Source organism: Coturnix japonica, chromosome 7, assembly GCF_001577835.2.
Source record: "Coturnix japonica isolate 7356 chromosome 7, Coturnix japonica 2.1, whole genome shotgun sequence".
In the NCBI taxonomy this organism is placed as follows: Eukaryota; Metazoa; Chordata; class Aves; order Galliformes; family Phasianidae; genus Coturnix; species Coturnix japonica.
In genome coordinates, this window is record NC_029522.1 from 13,584,125 (window position 1) to 13,607,031 (window position 22,907).

General features: G+C 36.3%; 1 protein-coding gene across 1 annotated transcript in view; it reads left to right on the forward strand.

Moving 5' to 3' along the window:
* Positions 1–22,907, forward strand: part of TTN (titin) — a 239,816-nt gene that overhangs the window by 148,148 nt on the left and 68,761 nt on the right. The window contains exons 182-228 of the mRNA XM_032445727.1: positions 937–1,060; positions 1,582–1,848; positions 2,027–2,124; positions 2,288–2,456; positions 2,553–2,819; positions 2,965–3,231; positions 3,318–3,596; positions 3,695–4,103; positions 4,210–4,334; positions 4,430–4,696; positions 5,267–5,536; positions 5,633–5,935; positions 6,069–6,371; positions 6,722–6,909; positions 7,000–7,114; positions 7,660–7,944; positions 8,185–8,336; positions 8,473–8,620; positions 8,817–8,994; positions 9,085–9,206; positions 9,305–9,592; positions 9,788–10,084; positions 10,204–10,390; positions 10,837–10,952; positions 11,040–11,339; positions 11,547–11,846; positions 11,940–12,045; positions 13,099–13,295; positions 13,398–13,703; positions 13,793–14,071; positions 14,548–14,847; positions 14,942–15,244; positions 15,339–15,713; positions 15,808–16,110; positions 16,505–16,804; positions 16,893–17,189; positions 17,286–17,570; positions 17,664–17,957; positions 18,863–19,162; positions 19,265–19,573; positions 19,665–19,855; positions 20,331–20,760; positions 21,269–21,577; positions 21,988–22,136; positions 22,227–22,259; positions 22,355–22,484; positions 22,584–22,883. Coding sequence (XP_032301618.1) covers positions 937–1,060; positions 1,582–1,848; positions 2,027–2,124; positions 2,288–2,456; positions 2,553–2,819; positions 2,965–3,231; positions 3,318–3,596; positions 3,695–4,103; positions 4,210–4,334; positions 4,430–4,696; positions 5,267–5,536; positions 5,633–5,935; positions 6,069–6,371; positions 6,722–6,909; positions 7,000–7,114; positions 7,660–7,944; positions 8,185–8,336; positions 8,473–8,620; positions 8,817–8,994; positions 9,085–9,206; positions 9,305–9,592; positions 9,788–10,084; positions 10,204–10,390; positions 10,837–10,952; positions 11,040–11,339; positions 11,547–11,846; positions 11,940–12,045; positions 13,099–13,295; positions 13,398–13,703; positions 13,793–14,071; positions 14,548–14,847; positions 14,942–15,244; positions 15,339–15,713; positions 15,808–16,110; positions 16,505–16,804; positions 16,893–17,189; positions 17,286–17,570; positions 17,664–17,957; positions 18,863–19,162; positions 19,265–19,573; positions 19,665–19,855; positions 20,331–20,760; positions 21,269–21,577; positions 21,988–22,136; positions 22,227–22,259; positions 22,355–22,484; positions 22,584–22,883 — 11,320 coding nt within the window. The remainder of the gene's footprint in view (positions 1–936; positions 1,061–1,581; positions 1,849–2,026; positions 2,125–2,287; positions 2,457–2,552; positions 2,820–2,964; positions 3,232–3,317; positions 3,597–3,694; positions 4,104–4,209; positions 4,335–4,429; positions 4,697–5,266; positions 5,537–5,632; positions 5,936–6,068; positions 6,372–6,721; positions 6,910–6,999; positions 7,115–7,659; positions 7,945–8,184; positions 8,337–8,472; positions 8,621–8,816; positions 8,995–9,084; positions 9,207–9,304; positions 9,593–9,787; positions 10,085–10,203; positions 10,391–10,836; positions 10,953–11,039; positions 11,340–11,546; positions 11,847–11,939; positions 12,046–13,098; positions 13,296–13,397; positions 13,704–13,792; positions 14,072–14,547; positions 14,848–14,941; positions 15,245–15,338; positions 15,714–15,807; positions 16,111–16,504; positions 16,805–16,892; positions 17,190–17,285; positions 17,571–17,663; positions 17,958–18,862; positions 19,163–19,264; positions 19,574–19,664; positions 19,856–20,330; positions 20,761–21,268; positions 21,578–21,987; positions 22,137–22,226; positions 22,260–22,354; positions 22,485–22,583; positions 22,884–22,907) is intronic.

The window sequence follows — 22,907 nt, forward strand, 5'->3', positions numbered from 1 at the left end:
AAATGTAGTTTTAGTTGATTGTTTTCAGTTTTGGCAAATAGACCTTCCTGAGCTTCACCAAATTTGCTTAAATGAAATCCAAATCATTAAAAAATGTAGAAATAAGAAAAGAAAGAAAAAATTTTCAGAGAAGTGACAACCCAATTACTATATTTATGAACAGATATCCAAAATTGAAACTCAACAGCTGGCATAGTTTATAAACCACAGTAATCACTTCTGAGTCTAGAAATAAAAAGGTTGAAAACTATTAATCGCTGCTGTGGCTTGGTATTATCACAGGCTTAATATTTCTGCATGATGGAACATTATTTTGATCTTGTCTGATTAAGTTATCCTTTCAATTACTTGAGGAAATTCTAGATTTTTATTCAGCTTGCATATATGCTTAAAACTGTCATTTTTCTTCAGCTGAAATTTATGAAGAAATGTTTATGTGGAAGTAGGTCATTAAAATGCATGATTATCAATAATTTTCAACTATAAATGAACAGGGATATATATATATATATATATATATATATATTTGAGGCAGAATTTTCTACAAAATTTAATAATATTAGATTATCAGATTAGCACTTGAAAAAGAGTAGGGGACTAAGCCTCTTTATATTTCTCTAAAGTTTTTTACTTCAAATGTAGGAAGGAGTAATAACATGAGCATAAACATAAAATTTCATATTTTTTGTATGTGAAAAGACAAAACAGAAATGATTTTCAAAATCCTCAGAAGATTTTTATCTTAGTTATATTTTGAGCATGTAAAAGGAAATTATCCAAACTTCATAGAGAAGGAAACAGAAAAATCTGCAGACAACAGTAAAAAAAAAAAAAAAAAAGAAAAAGAAAAAGAAAAAGAAGAAGGCTATTTCATTAAATGTTCCTCAAATCTTTGTTGTAGATACTTACAAAAGTATTTTCTATATAATTTATAAGGTTGTCACACGTGCTGAAGGGAGAGCTCACACACTTATTCTTAGAGATGTCAAGTTAACAGATGCTGGAGAGGTGTCACTGACTGCAAAAGATTTCAGAACTCAGGCAAATCTTTTTGTGAAAGGTAAGTCAGTCATTTTAATTATACCATAGCCAGTGTTAATAGGCTGTTCATATTTCACTTCACACTCTGAGGTCAACACCATATATTAAATTAAAGGGCTCACATATACAACATTGGAATGGTAAATAAATTTCCTTACTAAAAATAGTCCCTTACTTAAGATCTTAATGTTTCACAGAAGAGCTGAGAAAACAGTGAAATTGTAAAACTGTAAAAATATGACAAATGTTGGAGATAAATCAGTACTTTAGGGTTTCTGCAGCTTCTCTGCAGACTTGAACATTCAACTGGCCTCAGGGTGTCACACCAATACCATATCTAATTAAGGCTTTTAAAAAAAGGCTTCGAGAGAGAAGTTCAGGAGTACTGTTCATTATTCAGTTAAAAAAAAAAAAAAAAAGAAAAGAAAAGAAAGAAAGAAAGAAAGAAAAAAAAGTAAACAGCGTGGAACAGTTCTGTACTAGCAGAAGGCTAGAGGATGTAATTTATATCTTTTCTTCAAAAAATCTGCCTAATTTCAGAACCCCCAGTTGAATTCACTAAACCACTTGAGGATCAGACTGTTGAAGAGGAGGCCACTGCAATACTGGAATGTGAAGTCTCCAGGGAAAATGCAAAAGTGAAATGGTTTAAAAATGGAGAAGAAGTTCATAAAACAAAGAAGTATGACATCATTTCTGAAGGCAGAGTCAGAAAACTCATTATCCATGGCTGCACACTGGATGACGCAAAAACATATACCTGTGATGCCAAAGATTTTAAGACAACATGTTTTCTCAATGTCGAACGTAAGTAGTTTATAATTTTCTATGCAATAACTGCTGTAGACTCTATGTACTTGTGTCTATGATTTGCAATAGATCATAATATACATTTCAGCAATTTATTTTGATTTATCTGTGATTTTTCTCCACAAAAAATTGTGTGGTTTATGGGTATTTTGTTTGTTTGTTTGATTTTTTGTAGCTCTTCGTGTTGAGTTTCTGAAGCCACTAACTGACCTTGAAGTTAAAGAAAAAGAATCTGCTCGGTTTGAATGTGAAATTTCTCGCCCAGGTGTTAAGGTCAATAATACATTTTATTTTTTTTTTAAATTTGAGTAGTTTCTTCAACTAGAGCTTTTATTTATAATTTACATTGTCATTGTGTTGATACCAAAGAACACAAAGCTGAAATCTATGCTGAGCATGTTAATTTTTATAAACATGTCAAATTGTTTTAAAACAGGTGAAGTGGTTTAAGGATGGCATTGAAATAAGAAAAGGCAAGAAGTATGACATAATTTCCAAAGGTGCAGAACGCATTCTTGTTATTAGCAAATGTCTCTTTGATGATGAAGCTGAATATGCCTGTGAAGCGAAAACAGCTAGAACTTCTGGCCTACTTACAGTGATAGGTAAACACATTATTTCAAGAATCTAATCTGCAAAGAACAAAAAAAATGTTATTTTGATTTAAGATCTTAATTGGTTTTCCAAATTCTTTTTTGCAGAAGAAGAAGCTGTTTTCACAAAAAATCTTCATGATCTTGAAGTAAATGAAAATGAGACTGTAAGATTCATCTGTGAAATCTCAAAGCCTAATGCGGAAGTTACTTGGTTTAAAGGAGATGAGGAGGTGCCAGATGGTGGTAGATTTGAATACATTTCTGATGGCCGAAAGAGAATTCTTGTCATACGTAATGCTCATCCTGAGGATGCTGGCAAATATACTTGCAAACTCCCAAGCTCTAGTACAACAGGAAAACTTACTGTGCATGGTAAGAGACTTTCTTTTTTGTCTTTGTTCTGAAAAAAGAGATCAATTAGATCAATACACCTTGGTTTATTCTCTTCACAAATAAAAAGAGAAATAAAATGATATATACCTAAACATACATATATATATTTTTTTTGTTTTTTTAGAACTTGCTGCCGAATTTCTTACCAGACCACAAAACCTTGAAGTTCTTGAAGGAGACAAAGCTGAATTTACCTGTTCAGTTTCCAAAGAGGCAATTACAGTACAATGGCTGTGGGGTGACACAGTGCTGGAACCCAGTGATAAGTACGACATCATTTCAGATGGCAAAAAGAGGACGCTTGTGGTTAAAGACTCCATTGTAGGAGATGCAGGAAAGTACACTGTCATGGTTGGTGAAGCTAAAGCTACCGCACGCCTGACAGTGATTGGTAAGCTTTATTTTATCACTGTGCATATTTTTATTGTATTTCTTGTACAACACGATTTCTTACTTCTTCCATTTTCTTGATTTCAGAAAAACTCAGGATTATAACTCCACTTAAGGACCAAGAAGTTAATGAGGGTCAAGAAATTATCTTCAACTGTGAAGTGAATAAAGAGGGTGCCAAAGAGAAGTGGTACAAAAATGGCGAGGCAATATTTGATAGTGCAAAATATATTATTGTCCAGAAGGATTTAGTTTATACTCTTCGAATCAGGGATGCGCAGTTGAAAGATCAAGCTAACTACAGTATCTCACTGTCAAACCACAGAGGGGAACATGCCGAGAGCTCTGCTGCCTTGAAAGTATTAGGTAAAAAACACTCACTGTATTAAAGCTATTCAATGACCATTGTTTTGATTTCATAGGCTGTAAATTAATCATGTTTGTTTGTTTGTTTTTCTTAATAGAAGAGGATCTTAGAATTGTTGAACCCCTTGAAGACATTGAGACAATGGAAAAGAAAACTGTCACATTCTGGTGCAAAGTCAATCGCCTTAATGCAACTCTCAAATGGACAAGGAATGGTGAAGAGATCACCTTTGACAAGCGCGTTCTGTATAAAATTGATAAATACAAGCACTCACTCATCATTAAAGACTGTGGCTTTAAAGATGAAGGTGAATACACTGTAACTGCTGGACAAGACAAATCTGTTGCAGAACTTCTCATCACAGAAGCACCTGCAGATTTCATTGAACATCTCCAGGACCAGACTGTCACTGAATTTGATGATGCTGTCTTTACCTGCCAGCTTTCCAAGGAGAAGGCTAGTGTAAAATGGTACAGAAATGGCAGAGAAATCAAGGAAGGCAAAAAGTATGCACGTTCTGTTGTGCTTGTTCATATGCTAAGCATATTTGCTTTACTTTCTGTCTTTATCTGGAAATTAAAATAATGTTTTCTTATTTTCTCTCCCATAAAGATATCAGTTTGAAAAGGATGGAAATCTTCACAGATTAATCATAAAAGACTGTAGACTAGATGATGAATGTGAATATTCCTGTGGAGTGGATGACAGAAAATCTAGGGCAAGACTTTTTGTTGAAGGTACTTGTAAAACTAAGCAGGATTAATTTATTCATTATTTAGTGATAGTAGAAATGATAGACAAATAACCCAAAATGAATTGACATTAATTTCAGAAATCCCTGTGGAGATTATTCGACCACCACAAGATGCTTATGAAGCTCCAGGTGCAGATGTCATCTTCATGGCTGAATTGAACAAAGATGGTGTGGAAGTCAAGTGGCTAAGAAACAACATGATTATCATCCAAGGTGACAAACATCAGATGATGAGTGAAGGAAAAGTCCATAGGCTGCAGGTGTGCGAGATAAAGCCTCGTGACCAAGGGGAATACAGATTTATTGCTAAAGATAAGGAAGCTAGAGCTAAACTTGAATTAGCTGGTAAGTTGCCTGTTTCATAGTTGTTTTATAAAATGTGAGATAAGTGAAACAATTCTTCAACTAAATTTTGGGTTTTTTTTCTTTCAAAAAGTTGCATCAGAAAGAATATGCAATCAGGATGAGACAGGAGCAAGTCTGTTAAACTGTATGAATTATAATTCATACAACATTTTTTATTATACCACACTGATCCAGCTGTTGAGGAAATTATAGGACACTTTTCATTGTCTACAGAAAAGTGCGAGTATTGAGTTTACAGAGGATAGAACCTTTTCATTACGTCACTGCCGATGTGAAATATAAAAATTATTTGATATACTCATTTCAATCATATGAGTTATGGCTTCATTCATTCAACTTCAGACCAGTAAATTACATTAAGTTAATGCTCAAAAAGCAGCTCCATCTTCCCTGACTTTAAAGGAGGACTGAGTTTCTTGCTCTCTGAAGCAATCCAATGAATATATAAGGGAACCTGTTTAGAATTCGCATAACAGCTCCTTTTACTTTTCTATGTCTGCATTATTCTTCTAATATGGAAGTACTCATTTGTCACATTGATATCTTTAGCTGCACCTAGAATCAAGACTGGTGATCAGAACCTAGTGGTTGATGTTGGGAAGCCTTTAACTATGACTGTTCCATATGATGCCTACCCAAGAGCAGAAGCTGAATGGTTGAAAGGGGAGGAAAGTCTGCCAACAACAACTGTTGATACAACAACTGACTGTACTACATTCAAAATTTATGAAGCAAAGAAATCAGATAAGGGAAGGTACAAAGTTGTACTACGAAACAAACATGGCCAGGCAGAAGCTTTCATCAATGTAGAGGTCATTGGTAAGTGCTCCTGTTATTGAGACCTTACTTACACTTTGTTAAGCCAAATCAAATAAAAAGATGCAATCCCCTAAATTATTGTTATGTATTTCTTAGACGTTCCAGGACCAGTTAGAAACTTGGAAGTCACTGAAACTTATGATGGTGAAGTTGGTCTCGCCTGGCAAGAACCAGAAAGTGATGGTGGAAGTAAAATCATTGGCTACGTTGTTGAAAGGCGTGATATCAAGCGTAAGACTTGGATTGTGGTCACTGACCGTGCTGAAAACTGTGAATACACTGTTACTGGACTTCAGAAAGGAGGAGTTGAGTACCTCTTCCGTGTTAGTGCACGGAATCGAGTGGGTACTGGTGAGCCAGTGGAAACAGACAGACCTGTAGAAGCTAAAAGCAAATTTGGTGAGCAGAAGTTATGAAAAATTTGATGCTTGATAACAGTGAGAAAGAATAACAAAATATTACTTACTGTAACAATAGATAGAAAAATACACCTTGTTTTTTTTTCTTTTTTTTTCCATAAAATCAAATATAGAAGTTCCTGGTCCTCCTCAAAATGTAGAAGTGACTGATGTTAGCAGGTTTGGTGCCACACTTACCTGGGAAGCTCCTGAGTATGATGGAGGATCTCCAATTACTGGCTATGTTATTGAGCTACGTAACAGAGCATCCATCAAATGGGAGCCAACTATGACCACTGGAGCTGATGAATTGTCAGCTGTCCTGACTGATGTTGTGGAAAATGAAGAATATTTCTTCAGAGTAAGAGCTCAAAACATGGTTGGAGTTGGCAAACCAAGTCATCCTACACGTGCAGTGAAGATTATGGACCCAATTGGTAAGCATGCAAGCATTACTGTGATTGCATTTGGTTATTTAAATATTACGTGTACTGGAATGTTCCAAGAAGCAATTACAGAAATGTGTGTACTGATAAGATCATATTTGGCTAGACTTCTCCTAATTTTGTATTTAAACATTTCGGAAGTATCTTATGAGCATTTGGCACAGCAAGAACTGCCAGTACTTTTTATCTGAAAATAGGAGACAATCTTTATTTAAAGAATAGTTTAGAAGAAATGCAACAAGGCTTTCAAAATAGTACATTAAGATCCAGACAACTGATGTGTAACTTCTTTACCAGTTTTGTTTCTTTACCAAGATTTTTTTCTCTCAAATTATTTTCAGAGAGACCAAGTCCTCCCATTAACCTTGATCATTCGGATCAAACAAAAACATCAGTGCAGCTCACATGGGAACCTCCTCTTGAAGATGGAGGAAGTCCAATCTTAGGATATATAGTTGAAAGGAAGGAAGAAGGAACAGACAAATGGATCCGCTGTAACCCAAAACTAGTACCAGCACTTACTTTTAAGGTGAGATGCTTGGCTCATCAGCAAAGTACTACAACAAAGACATACAGTTAACTTTTAATGAGTTACTAAAAAATTATTTGTGCTTTTTAGGTAACTGGGTTGAAAGCAGGGTCCAGTTATTACTACAGAGTCGCAGCAGAAAATGCAGCTGGAGTGTCTGACCCAGCTGAGGCTATTGGACCATTAACTGCAGATGATCCTTTTGGTAAGCTATGTGCTATGTATCAAAGATAATTAATTGGAAAACATGCACAACTGAAGTGCATCTTGTGGCTAGGATGTATGTGTTTCTTCTGTGATACCAACTAGAAGAAAGAGCTTTAGACCTATGAGATTCTGAGTTACTTATCTTCATTATAAATCCTACCAACAATTAGCTGAATTAGGTAGAGACTTTTTAGGTTGCCTGGAGAGTAAGACATAACCTTTTGTCTCCTGACGTAGATTTGTGGAAGAGGGGAGACATCTGAGGAAGAGAAAGTCAGAGAATACACAAAAGAAATCAAAACAATATGCAGTTTTTACTTTAATGAATAGGTTAGATCTCTTATCTAATAATTCTAAGATACCACATATTTCTAACAGATTTTTAGCTGGGAAAGGGAGGAATTTGTAATCTACAGCTAGGCCTGGAGAGTTACAACCTGTTGTCTGAGGTGCCCTGAGAATTACCTTTTCAAAACAGTAATTATTAGCCATTTTCAGAATGTTTGAAAATATTTAATGGAATTCATTTTCCATTTTTTTCAGCTGGACCTACAATGGACCTAAGTGCATTTAAAGATGGACTAGAAGTTATTGTTCCAGAGCCAATAAAGATCCGTGTTCCCATCACTGGCTACCCTATTCCAACTGCCACATGGTCTTTTGGTGACCAAGTCTTAGAAGAAGGTGATCGTGTAACAGTGAAGACCACCGCCACCTTTGCAGAACTTGTAATCACTCCAAGTGAACGTCCAGACAAGGGAATTTATACCTTAACATTAGAAAACCCTGTGTCATCTGTTTCAGGAGAAATCGATGTTAATGTCATTGGTAAGTGGACATGTATATATTCTAATATTAACATCCTTAGATTAATAAAGTAAAATCACATAACTTTCAGTAAGCCAAGAGTATTAAAACATAACTACAAACTAGAAATTAACCCTCCCAAAAACTGTTTACTGTTTTAGGAAGAATAACTGAGGACAGAATGTTCTTTGGCAGATAGAAAATGTAGAGATCATCTGACAATATCTGATTAGAACATAATAAATTTAATGTGATTTCTAGCTCGCCCAGGTGCTCCAAAAGAACTTAAAGTTGTAGATGTAAGCAGGAGCACGGTACAGCTGTCATGGGAACCTCCAGAAGATGATGGTGGAAGTCCAGTTATTGACTATATAATTGAAAAACGTGAAGTAAGCCGGAAAACATGGATCAAGGTAAGTTCATTCTTTATCATTCCTTTTGTATTTGCTATGTTTTTTCCACATATGCTGCTGAATTTTTTGTCATAATTTTGTAGTAAATCTTTGGAAATACATTTCAGAAGCACAGTGGGTTCTTCCTTCACTTTAGGTTATGGACCATGTCGTTGACCAAGAGTTCTCTGTACCTGACCTCACCCAAGGAAAAGAATATTTATTTAGAGTTTCTGCATGCAATAAATGTGGCCCAGGAGAACCTGCATATATTGATGAACCTGTAAATATGTCAGCACCAGCAAGTGAGTCAGCTTTTTCACACTGTTGTTTATTTTCTTGGTGACTGTTTTTTAAAAGCTTGCTATATATATAATATATAACATATATATATGTATATATGTGTATATATGTGTGTATATATATGTATATATGTGTACATATATAAAACAGTTCCTCAGATTGTTTTCTAAGATACCATATGTGTTTAATTTTTAATAGCGGTGCCTGATCCACCTGAGAATGTTAAATGGAGAAATCCAACATCAAAAGGAATCTTCCTAACATGGGAACCTCCCAAATATGATGGTGGTGCCCGCATCAAGGGCTATCTGGTAGAAAAATCACAACGTGGCACAGATAAGTGGGAGATATGTGGGGAGCCTGTTATTGAAACAAAGTAAGTAACCTCACACTATAGTTACAACCTTTTAACTAACTGTTACATCTAAGCCACTTTAAAAAAATGTATTTTTTTTTAAACAAACAGAATGGAAGTAACAAAACTTAAGGAAGGAGAGTGGTATGCATATCGGGTTAAGGCCTTGAACAGAGTAGGAGCAAGCAAGCCAAGCAAGCCAACAGATGATATTCAGGCCATTGACGCAAAAGGTAATTACTTCTGTCACTTAATTATAATAGCATCTTCATTTTAACTAGTCTCTGAAATATTGTTCCTATAACAATGTTTAAATTCTTTCCTAAATCAGAGGCTCCAGAAATTTTCTTAGATGTGAAACTGCTTGCTGGACTCACCGTGAAAGCTGGAACTAAAATTGAGCTGCCAGCCAAAATAACTGGAAAGCCTGAGCCTCAGATTACTTGGACCAAGGCTGAAAAAATACTAAGACCCGATGACAGAATCAGTATTGAAACGAAACCCGATCATTCTACAGTCACTATTACAGACAGCAAGAGGAGTGACAGTGGAACCTACATTATAGAAGCTGTTAATTCCAGTGGACGTGCTACAGCTGTTGTTGAAGTTAATGTTCTTGGTATGCATGTATTGTTCTTTGGTGTTTTTGTTTGTTTGTTTGTTTGTTTTTTGTGGGGTTTTTTTGTGGGTTTTTTGTTGTTGTTGTTGTTGTTTTTTTGGTTTTGGTTTTTGTTTTTTTTTTTAAATTAAAAACATGAGTAGTGTATTGAGGTAAGCAAGCAGAAAATTAACATTTTCATCTTATCCCCTACAGATAAACCTGGTCCACCAGCTGCATTTGATGTGTCAGAAATCACAAATGAATCCTGCCTTCTGACATGGAATCCTCCCCGAGATGATGGAGGTTCTAAAATTACTAACTATGTCCTTGAAAAAAGAGCTACGGACAGTGAAATATGGCATAAATTGTCATCAACTATCAAGGACACTTCATTCAGAGCTACCAATTTAACTCCTCATAAGGAATATGTGTTCCGAGTCAGTGCTGAGAACATGTATGGTGTTGGGGAACCAGTGCAATGTAATCCCATCATTGCAAAATATTCCTTTGGTTAGTGAATTAAGTATTACATTTTGAAAATGTTAAATTTTAACAGCTATGAAAACACATGTATAATGGTCTTATTTTGTTCTGTGTGTTTCTTTTTTCCCTTTTATTGATTTATACAGATCCACCAGGCCCTCCAACAGGTCTCAAACCTACAGAGGTTACTAAAGATTCTGTGACTCTAACATGGAATGAACCAGATGAAGATGGTGGCAGCCCCATAACTGGCTACTGGGTTGAGAGATATGACCCTGACCAGGATAAATGGATTAAGTGCAACAAAATGCCTGTGAAAGATACAACATTCAAGTAAGATATAGTCACTTCAGGCTGAAGCTGAGATGTAAAAATGTAAAAATAGCCTTTAAAACAAATTTTACTCCATGACTGTTCTTTTTTCTTTTTTCCCTGTTTCTGCAAGTTAAGATCCAACTAATATCCAGTTACATATTTTATCTGATAGTTTTAAAGAAGCATGTCTTTACAGAAAACTGAATAATTGCTTACTTTTTTCTTTTTTTTTCTTTAATGTTCACGAATGTCTGTGTTTTGTGATTACTTAAAAGACATTCAAAAATAACAAACAAACCCATCTTGTGCATCATGTGCCAACATCCCACCTTTTTCACGTGACATTTGCATTAGCTAACATTCATACTACAGACAGAAATGCAAGATGAAGAATATATAAGATATTGCTTTAGGTAACAGTTAATGTGTGGATTGTTTTAATCAAACTTAATTTTGATTTCCAGAGTTAAAGGTCTTACAAATAAGAAGAAATACAAGTTCCGTGTCTTGGCAGAGAATCTTGCAGGACCTGGAAAACCAAGCAAGGAAACAGAGCCAATCTTAGTGAAAGACCCAATTGGTATAATAAACATATTTTGAATGTTCTAATTTAACAACAACAACAACAAAGGTTTTATTAATTAATCAATATTGGTCTCTTGTCTAGATCCACCATGGCCCCCTGGAAAGCCAACAGTGAAGGATGTTGGCAAGACATCATTATTCCTGAACTGGACAAAGCCAGAACATGATGGAGGGGCAAAAATTGAATCTTATGTCATTGAACTATTGAAGACTGGAACAGAAGAGTGGGTGAGAGTGGCTGAAGGTGTGCCCACAACTGAACACTTCCTCAAAGGGCTTATGGAGAAACAAGAATATTCATTCCGTGTAAGAGCTGTGAACAAGGCTGGAGAGAGTGAGCCCAGTGAACCCAGTGACCCTGTGCTGTGCAAGGAGAGGCTGTGTAAGTGTTGTTTCATGATGTGCTGTTTTTGCAAGTATTTTTTAAAAAGCCCCCCATATGCCTATCTCGGTAGGCACCAAGTGAAAATATACCTTTGTTCTTCTAAGAAAATATGAAGTTTTCATGTTTCCAGTCTTATTCTCTGCCTTCCAGGATCTTTTCTGGGCATGACAGCAACTTGCTTTTCCTTCTATTTTTATTTTACAGATCCTCCTTCTCCTCCTCGGTGGCTTGAGGTTATTAATATTACTAAAAACACAGCAGATCTTAAATGGACAGTGCCAGAAAAAGATGGGGGTTCCCCAATTACCAACTACATTGTTGAAAAGAGAGACGTAAGGAGAAAAGGCTGGCAGACTGTAGATACAACAGTGAAAGATACCAAGTACACAGTGAGCCCACTGACTGAAGGCTCATTGTACGTGTTCCGTGTGGCCGCTGAAAATGCCATTGGGCAAAGTGACTATTGTGAAATTGAAGATTCAGTGCTTGCTAAAGATACCTTCAGTAAGTTTGAGATTTGCTTTCAGAGTGAATTAATGGAATGGCTGACTTCTCATGGGTTCCTTTTTTACTAATTTGAATATGTATTTTGTTTAGCAACCCCTGGGCCTCCATATGCTCTTACTGTAGTTGAAGTGACAAAAGGTCATGTTGATTTGAAATGGGAACCACCTAAGAATGATGGTGGCAGACCAATTCAAAGGTAAGCTCATTTTATGTTTGTGTAATGTTTTCTCTGGATTATTTTTTCATCAATTAAGACATTTCTGTCAAAATTTTTACATTTTAACAGGACACATTTTATATGAAGAAAAGGTGAATTTATGTGAAAGAGGCAATTTTATGGTCGCACCAAGTATGAGTTTAATTTTAAAAGTGGAACTTATACAAATAGAAATGACCTAATGTTTATAAACAGTGAACGTGTCTAAACATCCTAAAAAAAACAAACCAAAACCAAAACAAAGAACCCCATCTAATTAAATCAGATGAAATTGAGTTGTATACAAAATCCAACTTCAATGCAGACATAGTCTCCAGCTCTAGGTGGCGCTCTAGCTATTTTTCCTCATCTATCAAACAATATTGTTACATTCTTCTCCTGCCTGAGTTTCTCATTAAAATATGTACGTTGAGCTAGTATAGAGTCATCTTTTTTTTTGTTTATTCTCTTTATTCCACTTCTCAGACTATTTTACCCTGAATACCAGTTAGATTTTTCTCTATATATTTTCACTCTTCCTCTTCTTTCCATTCAAAGTAAACGTATCCTAAACTAACTGACAACTACAAAGATCTGTTTGAAGGAACACAAATCACTTATTTTTTTCTTACCATTCTGTAGATTATTGTAAACAGAATTAATGTAACTGAAATATTCATAGATAATATCTACGTATAATTTCAGCAGAATTTGTCCACTGCTATCTGAACTAGCAGAGATATAAATGTAGCATGGAGAGTTCTCTCCTTTACCTCTGCAGCTCTAAAAAACCCAAGAACACAACAGAAGATCAGTAATAGGGTCTCCAAATTTACTCTGTCATCAGTGGCAACACCATTACATCTAACAGCTATTAAGGCTAGTAGGACTGTGTTGCTGATATGTGAAGTAACGCTCATTTAGTCTGTCACCAATGGCTATCTTCATTTTTCCATTGGCCAAGTCATTCAAATCTCACACTATTTTAATGAGTATGTAATCTGAAATGCTCATATTTGACATTTCTGATACTATTTGTTCCTATTTATTCAGATATGTTATTGAAAAGAAAGAAAAACTAGCCACTCGTTGGGTAAAAGCTGGCAAGACAGCTGGCCCAGACTGCAATTTCAGAGTGACTGATGTCATTGAAGGCATAGATGTACAGTTCCAGGTTCGTGCAGAAAATGAAGCTGGCTGTGGTCATCCCAGTGAACCAACTGATCTCATTCATATTGAAGATCCAACTAGTAAGTAGTATTATAACGTACAGCATATGGACTATGGAGGCAATGTATTGGCTAGAACAGATATTCTGAGTGAAAAATAACACATCTTTATGAATTTTACAGGCCCTCCTTCACCTCCTCAGGATTTGCATGTCACAGATGCAGGTCGAAATCATATTTGCATTGCATGGAAGCCACCAGAGAAGAATGGTGGAAGTCCCATAATTGGGTACAATGTCGAGTTGTGCGAAGCAGGAACAGAAAAATGGATGCGAATCAATTCTCGTCCAATAAAAGATCTAAAATGCAAAGTGGAGGAAGGTGTTGTTCCAGACAAGGAATATGTGCTGAGAGTCAGAGCAGTCAATGCTGTTGGAGCCAGTGAGCCATCAGACGTCTCAGAAAAAGTTGTTACCAAAGACCCGGACTGTAAGAATAGATTTACTTTGTGAACTGAAAACTGAAAAAAGTCTTTAGTCTTCAGTAAACTTATAACAATATTAAAATTATTTTTACAGGTAATCCAACCATTGATCTAAAAACTCGTGATATTGTCGTTGTTAAAGGACAGAAATTAAGTATCCCTGTACCCTTCAGAGCTGTTCCATCCCCAACAATCACATGGCACAAAGATGGCAAAGAGTTGAAAGCTGGTGACAGAACAACAATGAAGAGTGACTACACTTCTGCATTGCTTGAAGTGATAGAGAGCGTTCATGCTGATGCTGGTGTTTATACAATTACATTGGAGAACAAACTGGCATCAACAACTGGCTCTGTCAATGTCAAAGTCATAGGTAACTAGACATCTTCCATTCTAGGGGAGTTTCCTGTCTCTGAGCCCACTAAAAGATGAAAGTACTAGAAAATCCCTTTCTTGCCATATAGATTTATCACTTCAACTCAGACACTCTGTAAATTGCCTTCACTGCATTAATATAACAAAATCTCATACACAAAAAGAAAACAAAAACAAAAAAAAAAAACAACTTTATTCTAAATTGATATTACTAGTCTGTGGCTGCTTACAGCCCAATTACTATGATATATTATTACTATACCAAATACTATGATATACTATTACTATTTTAAAAAGCTTATAAGAGTTAAGAATCTTTTTCACCTTTAGGAATATAAGTTCCTATATATGCTGTGCAGCCAGTCTGCCTTCTTCAAAGCAATGAAATGCAGTATAATTTCATATTTGTAGTAATAAATTTCCCTTCTATTTAGTTAATTGTTATATTAAATAACTTTATTATTATAATTACAGGTCCACCTGGACAGTGTAAAGACATTAAGGCAAGCGAAGTAACTAAGAATTCTTGTAAGGTAACCTGGGAACCTCCAGACTTTGACGGTGGTACTCCTATTCTGCATTATGTTCTGGAACGCAGAGAAGCTGGTCGTAGAACATATATTCCAGTAATGTCTGGTGAAAATAAACTCTCATGGCAAGTTAAAGACCTCATCCCAAACAGTGAATATTACTTCCGTGTTAAAGCTGTCAATAAAATTGGAGGAGGTGAATATCTTGAACTAAGAAACCCAATTATTGCAGAAGATCCAAAACGTAAGTCTACTAAGTGACATATCGTGCTGAATTTTAACTAAAATCTTCATGTATCTTTCACTTGTGTAATACCTCTTTTGCTGTTGTTTCACAGAGCCTCCAGATCCTCCTGTTGACCTTGAGGTCCATAATCCAACATCCAAATCAGTAACACTTACATGGAAACCACCACTGTTTGACGGCGGAAGCAAGATTATGGGCTACATAATAGAAAAGCTTGCTAAGGGCAAGGAGAGGTGGGAAAGATGCAATGAATACCTGGTACCTCTATTAACATATCCAGTGAAAGGTCTTGAGGAAGGGAAGGAATACCAATTTCGTGTTCGTGCTGAGAATGCTGCTGGCATTAGTGAGCCTTCTCGGATTACTCCTTTTGTAAAAGCTGTGGATCCTATTGGTATGAATTACTTATTTGGTTGTTTGTTGTAATTGCCATTCACGCTCAAACATGTGAGTGAATTCTACTCTTCATTGTCACTATGTTATTACAGAGGCTCCCAAAGTCTTCCTTGCTGCAAACCTACAGTCTGGTCTTGAAGTGAAGAAAGGTGATGAGATCATACTTGAGGCACATATTTCAGGATCACCTTATCCATCTATCACTTGGCTGAGGAATGATGAAGTTATTACACCAGAGGAAATAAAAAAGAGAGTAACAACATACACTAGGAAGAAGAAGGGTGAAACTGAAGAAGAGGAACCTTTTCAGCTTTCACTGCCAGAACGTATGAGTATTGACAACCATAAAGAAGGAGAGTCTGTGCTATCAATTCGTGACTCCATCAGAGCTGACCATGGCACGTTTACAATTAAAGTGGAAAATGATCATGGTGTTGCAAAAGCATCCTGTGAAGTTAATGTGTTAGGTGTGTAGTGAATGTACTCATAGCCAGCTACTCGTTCAAAGCACTGAGTCAGAAGTACATTAGAGCTCATCATTTTTTCTTGCTTTACTAACAGATACTCCTGGTCCTCCAGTCAACTTTGTATTTGAAGATGTGAGGAAAAATTCTGTCATTTGCAAGTGGGAACCTCCCCTTGATGATGGTGGAAGTGAAATCCTGAATTATGTACTGGAAAAGAAAGACAACACAAAAGCTGAAATGGGCTGGGTTACTGTCAGTTCAACACTCAGACATTGTAAATTCCATGTAACAAAACTGATTGAAGAGAAAGAATATCTCTTCCGTGTATTTGCTGAAAATAGAGTTGGAGCAGGGCCACCATGTGTTTCAAAACCACTGACAGCAAAAGATCCTTTCTGTAAGTTTTAATTTTGAAATGCAGTCTTTTCTGAAAACCACTATTAATATACAGACTCTTAGAACAATCAGTTTCATTCATGTGAAAGTTTCCCAGAAGAGTACTGGACAATGCAATTACTACTTATTGCATTTTTTTAAAACCATGGATATGAAGGGAAATATTGAAAAGCATTCAAATGAGAAATAAGAACAGCTGTCATATTCTTATTGAAAGAGAAAATCACCTTAAGTTTGATGACTGGTTACAGTTAGGAATCAAAGAGAGTAAGATAATTAAGACTTCCTTAAAATTAGTCATTTCTCATATATTTGTTCTCTCTTAGATCTGAGTAAATTACGAATATGATAGCAATGATTACAAAATTATAATTTTTTATTTTTTATTTTTTTAGCTCCACCAGATCCACCTAATAAGCCTGATGTGGAGGATGTTACCAGCAACAGTATGTTGGTTAAATGGAACGAACCAAAAGACAATGGCAGCCCAATCATAGGATATTGGATGGAAAAACGTGAAATTAATAGCACTCATTGGGCACGAGTCAACAGGAACCTTGTGAATGCTCTGGAACTAAAAGTTGAAGGACTGTTGGAAGGACTAACCTATATCTTCAGAGTTTGTGCTGAAAATGCAGCTGGCCCTGGTAAATTTAGTCCACCATCAGATCCAAAAACTGCACAGGACCCAATAAGTAAGTAGCTTAACAAAATGCGCTAACAGACTAGTGACAGAATAGGATTCATAACCTTTAACTTTGATTTATATATCTTATTTTATAGTGCCACCTGGCCCACCCATTCCAAGGATTGCGGATACAACTTCAGTTTCTATTGAGTTAGAATGGGAACGTCCTGTGTATAATGGTGGTGGAGATATCACTGGTTACCATGTATACAAACAACTAATGGGAACAAAAGAGTGGTCACGTTGCACAGAGAGACCCATTAAGGTCCAACAGTATACTGTTAAAGAAGTCAGAGAAGGTGCAGACTATAAACTTCGTGTTACTGCACTTAATGCAGCTGGTGAAGGACCACCTGGTGAAACTGAACCCGTAACTGTTGCGGAACCCAAAGGTATGGCAATTATATTATGAATAATTTTCCAGCTACCTAAAATTCGTACTTTAATCTTCCCCTTGAACTAATGAACCATCTCTCTTTCTTCTTCAGAGCCTCCTACTGTTGAGCTGGATGTTTCTGTCAAAGCAGGCATTCAGATCATGGCTGGGCAAACAATTAAAATTCCTGCTACTGTGACAGGGCGTCCTACTCCCACCATTGTATGGACTGTGGAGGAAGGTGAATTGGACAAAGATAGAGTTGTTATTGAAAATGTTGGCACAAAATCAGAATTAACCATTAAGAATGCGCTGAGAAAAGACCACGGAAGATATGTAATTACTGCTACAAACAGTAGTGGTTCCAAATCAGCAGGAACCAGGGTAGAAGTATTTGGTAAGAAAAAATACTTTCTGAAATCAGCTGAGCATCTATTTTGGTGAAATAATCTTTGAGATTTATCCTCCCTGTTTGATTTTATTTTTTCAGATGTTCCTGGACCAGTCCTTGACCTAAAGCCAGTGGTCACAAACAGAAAGATGTGCTTGCTTAACTGGTCTGATCCTGAAGATGATGGAGGCAGTGATATCATAGGCTTTATTGTTGAACGGAAAGATGCCAAAATGCATACATGGAGACTAGCTATCGATACAGAAAGATCTAAATGTGATATTACAGGTCTAGTTGAAGGGCAGGAATATAAATTTCGTGTCAGTGCCAAGAACAAGTTTGGTACCGGTCCAGCTGTTGAAATAGGACCCATTCTTGCAGTTGATCCATTAGGTAAGAGAACTAATTTATATGTGTTATTTTTGTTTTTCTCACTATCTGGATAACTTGTCTGTCTTTCATGGTTTCTTTGCTCAGATCTTTGAAACAGAGAGAGTGTAGAACTACCATGTCTCTTTATGTAATACAGTTCTGATATCTACTGAGATACTGCTTATTGCCATTTCACCCACATACATCAGAAACTTTTTACTATCAATAAGCACATTCAAATATTTTGCATATGAAAGAGAGGATTTTGAAAAGCCACAGCTATTGTAGCTGCAGTAGGCATACAATTTAAAATATCAATGACTGCTCCGAAAGTAATGCCTCCTATTTTATTATGTTGGCCCTGGACATCAGAGGCAGATGTTTGTGGCATGGCAGTAGAGGCTGAACCTTCCCATCAATATTCTGTTAAGTTTTGTTGCCATGCGACAGATGGCAGCAGAGAGAGAGTCTGATAAAATGCCACCTGACTACAAAGCTCATATGAAGCAAAGATTTGGAACTGAATTTCTCCATACCAAAAAAATTGCAGCCATTTTCATTCATTGGCACTTGCTGAATGTTTATGGACACCAAACAGTGGATGTTAGCACAGTGCAAGCTGGACTACATGGGCAATATTTTCCTACCAGCCAACACAGCAGCAGTGAAGCAGGGTGTTGTCTACTCTGGTTCACATTTTTATGAGCACAGCATGCAGGCTTTTGTTCATAGCTGACAAAAATGCATAGTTAATAGTGATGACTGTGGTGAAAAAGTATTTTGTAGGTGAGAATTCACTCTATTAAATAATGTTATGCTCTTCATATCTGTTGTAGTTTCAGTGGAAATAAATGGGAGGCATTTGTGTCAAAGTAACTGACATTATATTTTATATTTTTTTCATTTTGATTTGTCTGTGTTAATAGGTCCTCCCACAGCACCTGAGAGATTCATGTACACAGAAAGGACAAAGTCAACCATTACACTTGACTGGAAGCCTCCACGTAGTGATGGTGGTAGTCCTATCTTAGGATACATTGTTGAGAAGAGGAGACATGATTCAAAAGACTATGAAAGAGTGAACCCAAGGCTCTGTCCAACCACATCTCTTCTTGTTGAAAAACTTGATGAACTCCATATGTATGAATTCCGTGTCAAAGCTGTCAATGAGATTGGAGAGAGTGAACCATCATTGCCCCTCAATGTAGTTATACAGGATGATGAAGGTACATCTTGTTTAAAGAAATCCATATAAACATGTTAAAAACAATGCAGTTCATTTTCTGTTTCATCCCTAATTTCACTATCATTCTTTTTCTGATTTTCAGTACCTCCAACCGTAACATTACGCTTGGCTGTGAGAGGAGATACTATCAAAGTGAAGGCAGGAGAACCAGTTAATATTCCTGCTGATGTGACTGGACTGCCAATGCCAAAGATTGAATGGGACAAGAATGAAGTTTTAATTGACCAAACATCCAGTGCACTTAAGATCACCAAGGAAGAAGTATCAAGAAGTGAGGCAAAAACTGAACTTGCCCTACCTGCAGCTGTGAGAGATGATAAAGGCATTTATACTGTGAGAGCTTCCAATCGTCTTGGCACTGCATTTCGCAATGTGCATGTTGAAGTGTATGGTAAGGATGTGACATTTCAATAAAATGCTACATAGTAGAATGCTTTTGTCTTTTTCTTAATGCAGTTCTATGTTCTGTCATTTTCATATAGATCGTCCTTCTCCACCAAGAAACCTTGCTGTTTCTGATATTAAAGCAGAATCATGCTACTTAACGTGGGATGCACCTCTTGACAATGGTGGCAGTGAAATTACCCATTACATTATCGAGAAACGTGATGCTAGTAGGAAGAAGTCCGAGTGGGAAGAAGTCTCCAATAGTGCAATAGACAGAAGATTTGGGGTAATTTTATTATTTTTATTATATACTTCCATATGACAGCACACAATAAAAACTACTTCTTGCAGAGATACCTGTGCTAGCGGTCCATTTAAAGTGCATAATTTCTAAATGCACATTGCCCAACTATGAATATACATGCTATGTGTATGTATTTTCCTCCTGTGACAAAATTAATTGTTCTCATTTACTATTTAATCTCATGTGAATTTAGAAGATGAGTTATTTTCCATTTTCCAGTATTATTTGTAGCTCTGCCAAGTGCAAAGTGAAACCTGATGATACTTTTATTTACATTTGATCCTGTGCACATGAAATAAAACTATGCCTAGGGCACTGCATGCAGCCATGTAGCTACATACATGTCATGATATCAGTGAGATTCCAAGGTAGAATCCAATGCTAAAAACCCCTGAATAATAACAAATAAGTTGATTCAGAAAATACCTGAATATTGATTAAAAATCTTATTTTTCAGGTGTGGAATCTTGCAACAAATGAAAAATACCAATTTAGAGTCCGGGCTGTAAACAAATATGGAATAAGTGATGAATGCCTCTCAGAAAAAGTTGTTATTAAGGATCCCTATGGCCTTCCTGGACCTCCTGGAAAGCCAAAAATTTTAGATCGCACTAGGTCATCAATGCTGGTGGCATGGGAGCCTCCTTTGGACAATGGTGGCAGCCCAATAACTGGCTATTGGTTGGAGAAGAGAGAGGTGGGAGGTGTCTACTGGTCACGTGTTAACAGGGCTCCAGTAACGAAACCATCAGTAAAAGGTTTAGAGTACAATGTGCTTCGCTTGGCTGAAGGTGTCGAATATCAATTTAGAGTTATGGCTGAAAATCTTGCTGGAATTGGCCCTCCCAGTGAACCATCAGATCCTGCTTTAGCAGCAGATCCCATATGTAAGTATAGAATTTGTGACTACTTTTAAGGTCTGTATCATACTAGAATGTGGTACTTTTATTAACATTGAAATTAGTGACATTAATCAAATGCTTTGTTTTCATTAAACCAAAAAGATGTTGTTCATGCAAAGTAGTTACCTGATTTTCTGTTTTTCACTGGTTTTAAAATAACTGACTTTTAAAAACTTTTACCCCTTCATTTATGTACATAAACCAAAGATTATGCCATCGCAAATATTGCCAAGTATACTTGCTTGAGTTCAGTATCAGATTTTTGTATAATTACTTTTCTTCACTGTTAGAGTTCAGTGTTTATGCCTTTTACCTAAATTATTCCTCAGTGATGTATGTAATATATGTAATTATTATGCATGTTCTGGGATCATCTGTGTATGGCAGAAAAAACACTGAAAATGTTTGCATTTTTCTATAAACTCTTAAGAAAAATATATGTGATTACTAACTCTTTGGTAATTTTGGCTTTTGCTTGCTCTTGTTTTACAAGTTGTGCCTGGCCCACCATCTTGTCCAGAGATCAAAGACAAAACCAAATCATCTGTATCTCTTGCATGGAAGCCTCCACAAAAGGATGGTGGTAGCCCAATAAAAGGCTATATTGTTGAAATGCAAGATGAAGGTAGTACTGACTGGAAAAAGGTGAATGAAGGAGACAAACTCTTTCCCACTTGTGAATGTGTTATTCCCAATTTGAAAGAGCTCAGAAAATACCGATTCAGGGTGAAAGCTGTAAATGCTGCTGGAGAATCAGAACCGAGTCCTGCAACTTCTGAAATACCTATCCAAGATATTTTAGGTAAGTGTTGTAGAAATTCATTTAGGTATTTATATCTAAATGTTACCTACTTCTTTGAATGGCTGAGCAAGATGCGAAGCAAGCAGAGTCAATAACAAGAAAATAATTGAACAGGAATGTAATAAAAGACTAAGAGACCTTTTGGAAAGTGTCATGATAACGCTTATAAGAGTACGATCTACTGAGAACTCTTATGATTTCCCACAGCCATAGTACAGAAGTACTTTGTATTTTGTGACAAAATTGCAACAGCAAATTTATTTATATAATTCCCAGCTTACTTTCTACACATGCTACCTTTTCCAAAAAATCAAACATGTTTATCTTGGGATTTAGACTAGTTCTAGCAGAAATTTACTTTTGGTAGCTCTAAAAAATAATTTTTTTTCTTTTTTTTCTTTTTTTTTCAGAGGAACCAGAAATCTTCCTTGATATTGGAACACAGGATTTTCTCTCTTGCCGTGCTGGCACTACAATTAAAATCCCAGCTGTTATCAAAGGTCGTCCAGTTCCAAAATCGTTCTGGGAATTTGAAGGAAAAGCAAAGACAGCAGCAAAGGTTAGTAAAAGAAAAAATTGTTTTTCTTAATCTATTTCTAGACATCTAACTACATCCCTTTCATATTTACTTTATTTCCTTCATTTGTAGGAGGGAGGTCATAATATACCTGAAGAAGCTCAGGTAAACCAAGCAAGTTTTGTAACTTTAGTATCTCAAAAATTTTTCAAACATAGACATTTAAAGTTGAACTATAACTTTCTTTCTATTATCTACAGGTGGAAGCAACTGATACACGTTCAGTGATAATCATCCCTGAGTGCAACAGAAGTCATTCGGGGCGATACAGTATTACAGCAAAAAACAAAGCAGGACAAAAAACAGCACATATTAGAGTCAATGTTCTTGGTACGGCTTACACATACTGAAATGTTTAAATAGTAAGTTTTGGGGTTTTTTTCCTACATACTTGTTAACATTGCTTCTGTTATGCTTTTACCTTAACAGATGTCCCAGGTCCACCAAAAGACCTAAAAGTAAGTGATATCACAAGAGGTAGTTGCAAACTTTCATGGAAGATGCCAGATGATGATGGTGGAGATAGAATAAGAGGATATGTTATAGAAAAAAGAACTATCGATGGGAAAGCCTGGACAAAAGTTAATGCAAACTGTGGAAGCACTTCTTTTGTTGTACCTGATCTCATATCTGGTCAAGAGTATTTCTTCCGGGTACGTGCAGAAAACCGTTTTGGTGTTGGCCCTCCTGCAGAAACTATCCAACGAACCACAGCCAGGGATCCAATCCGTAAGTGAAATCAAAATGAATAGA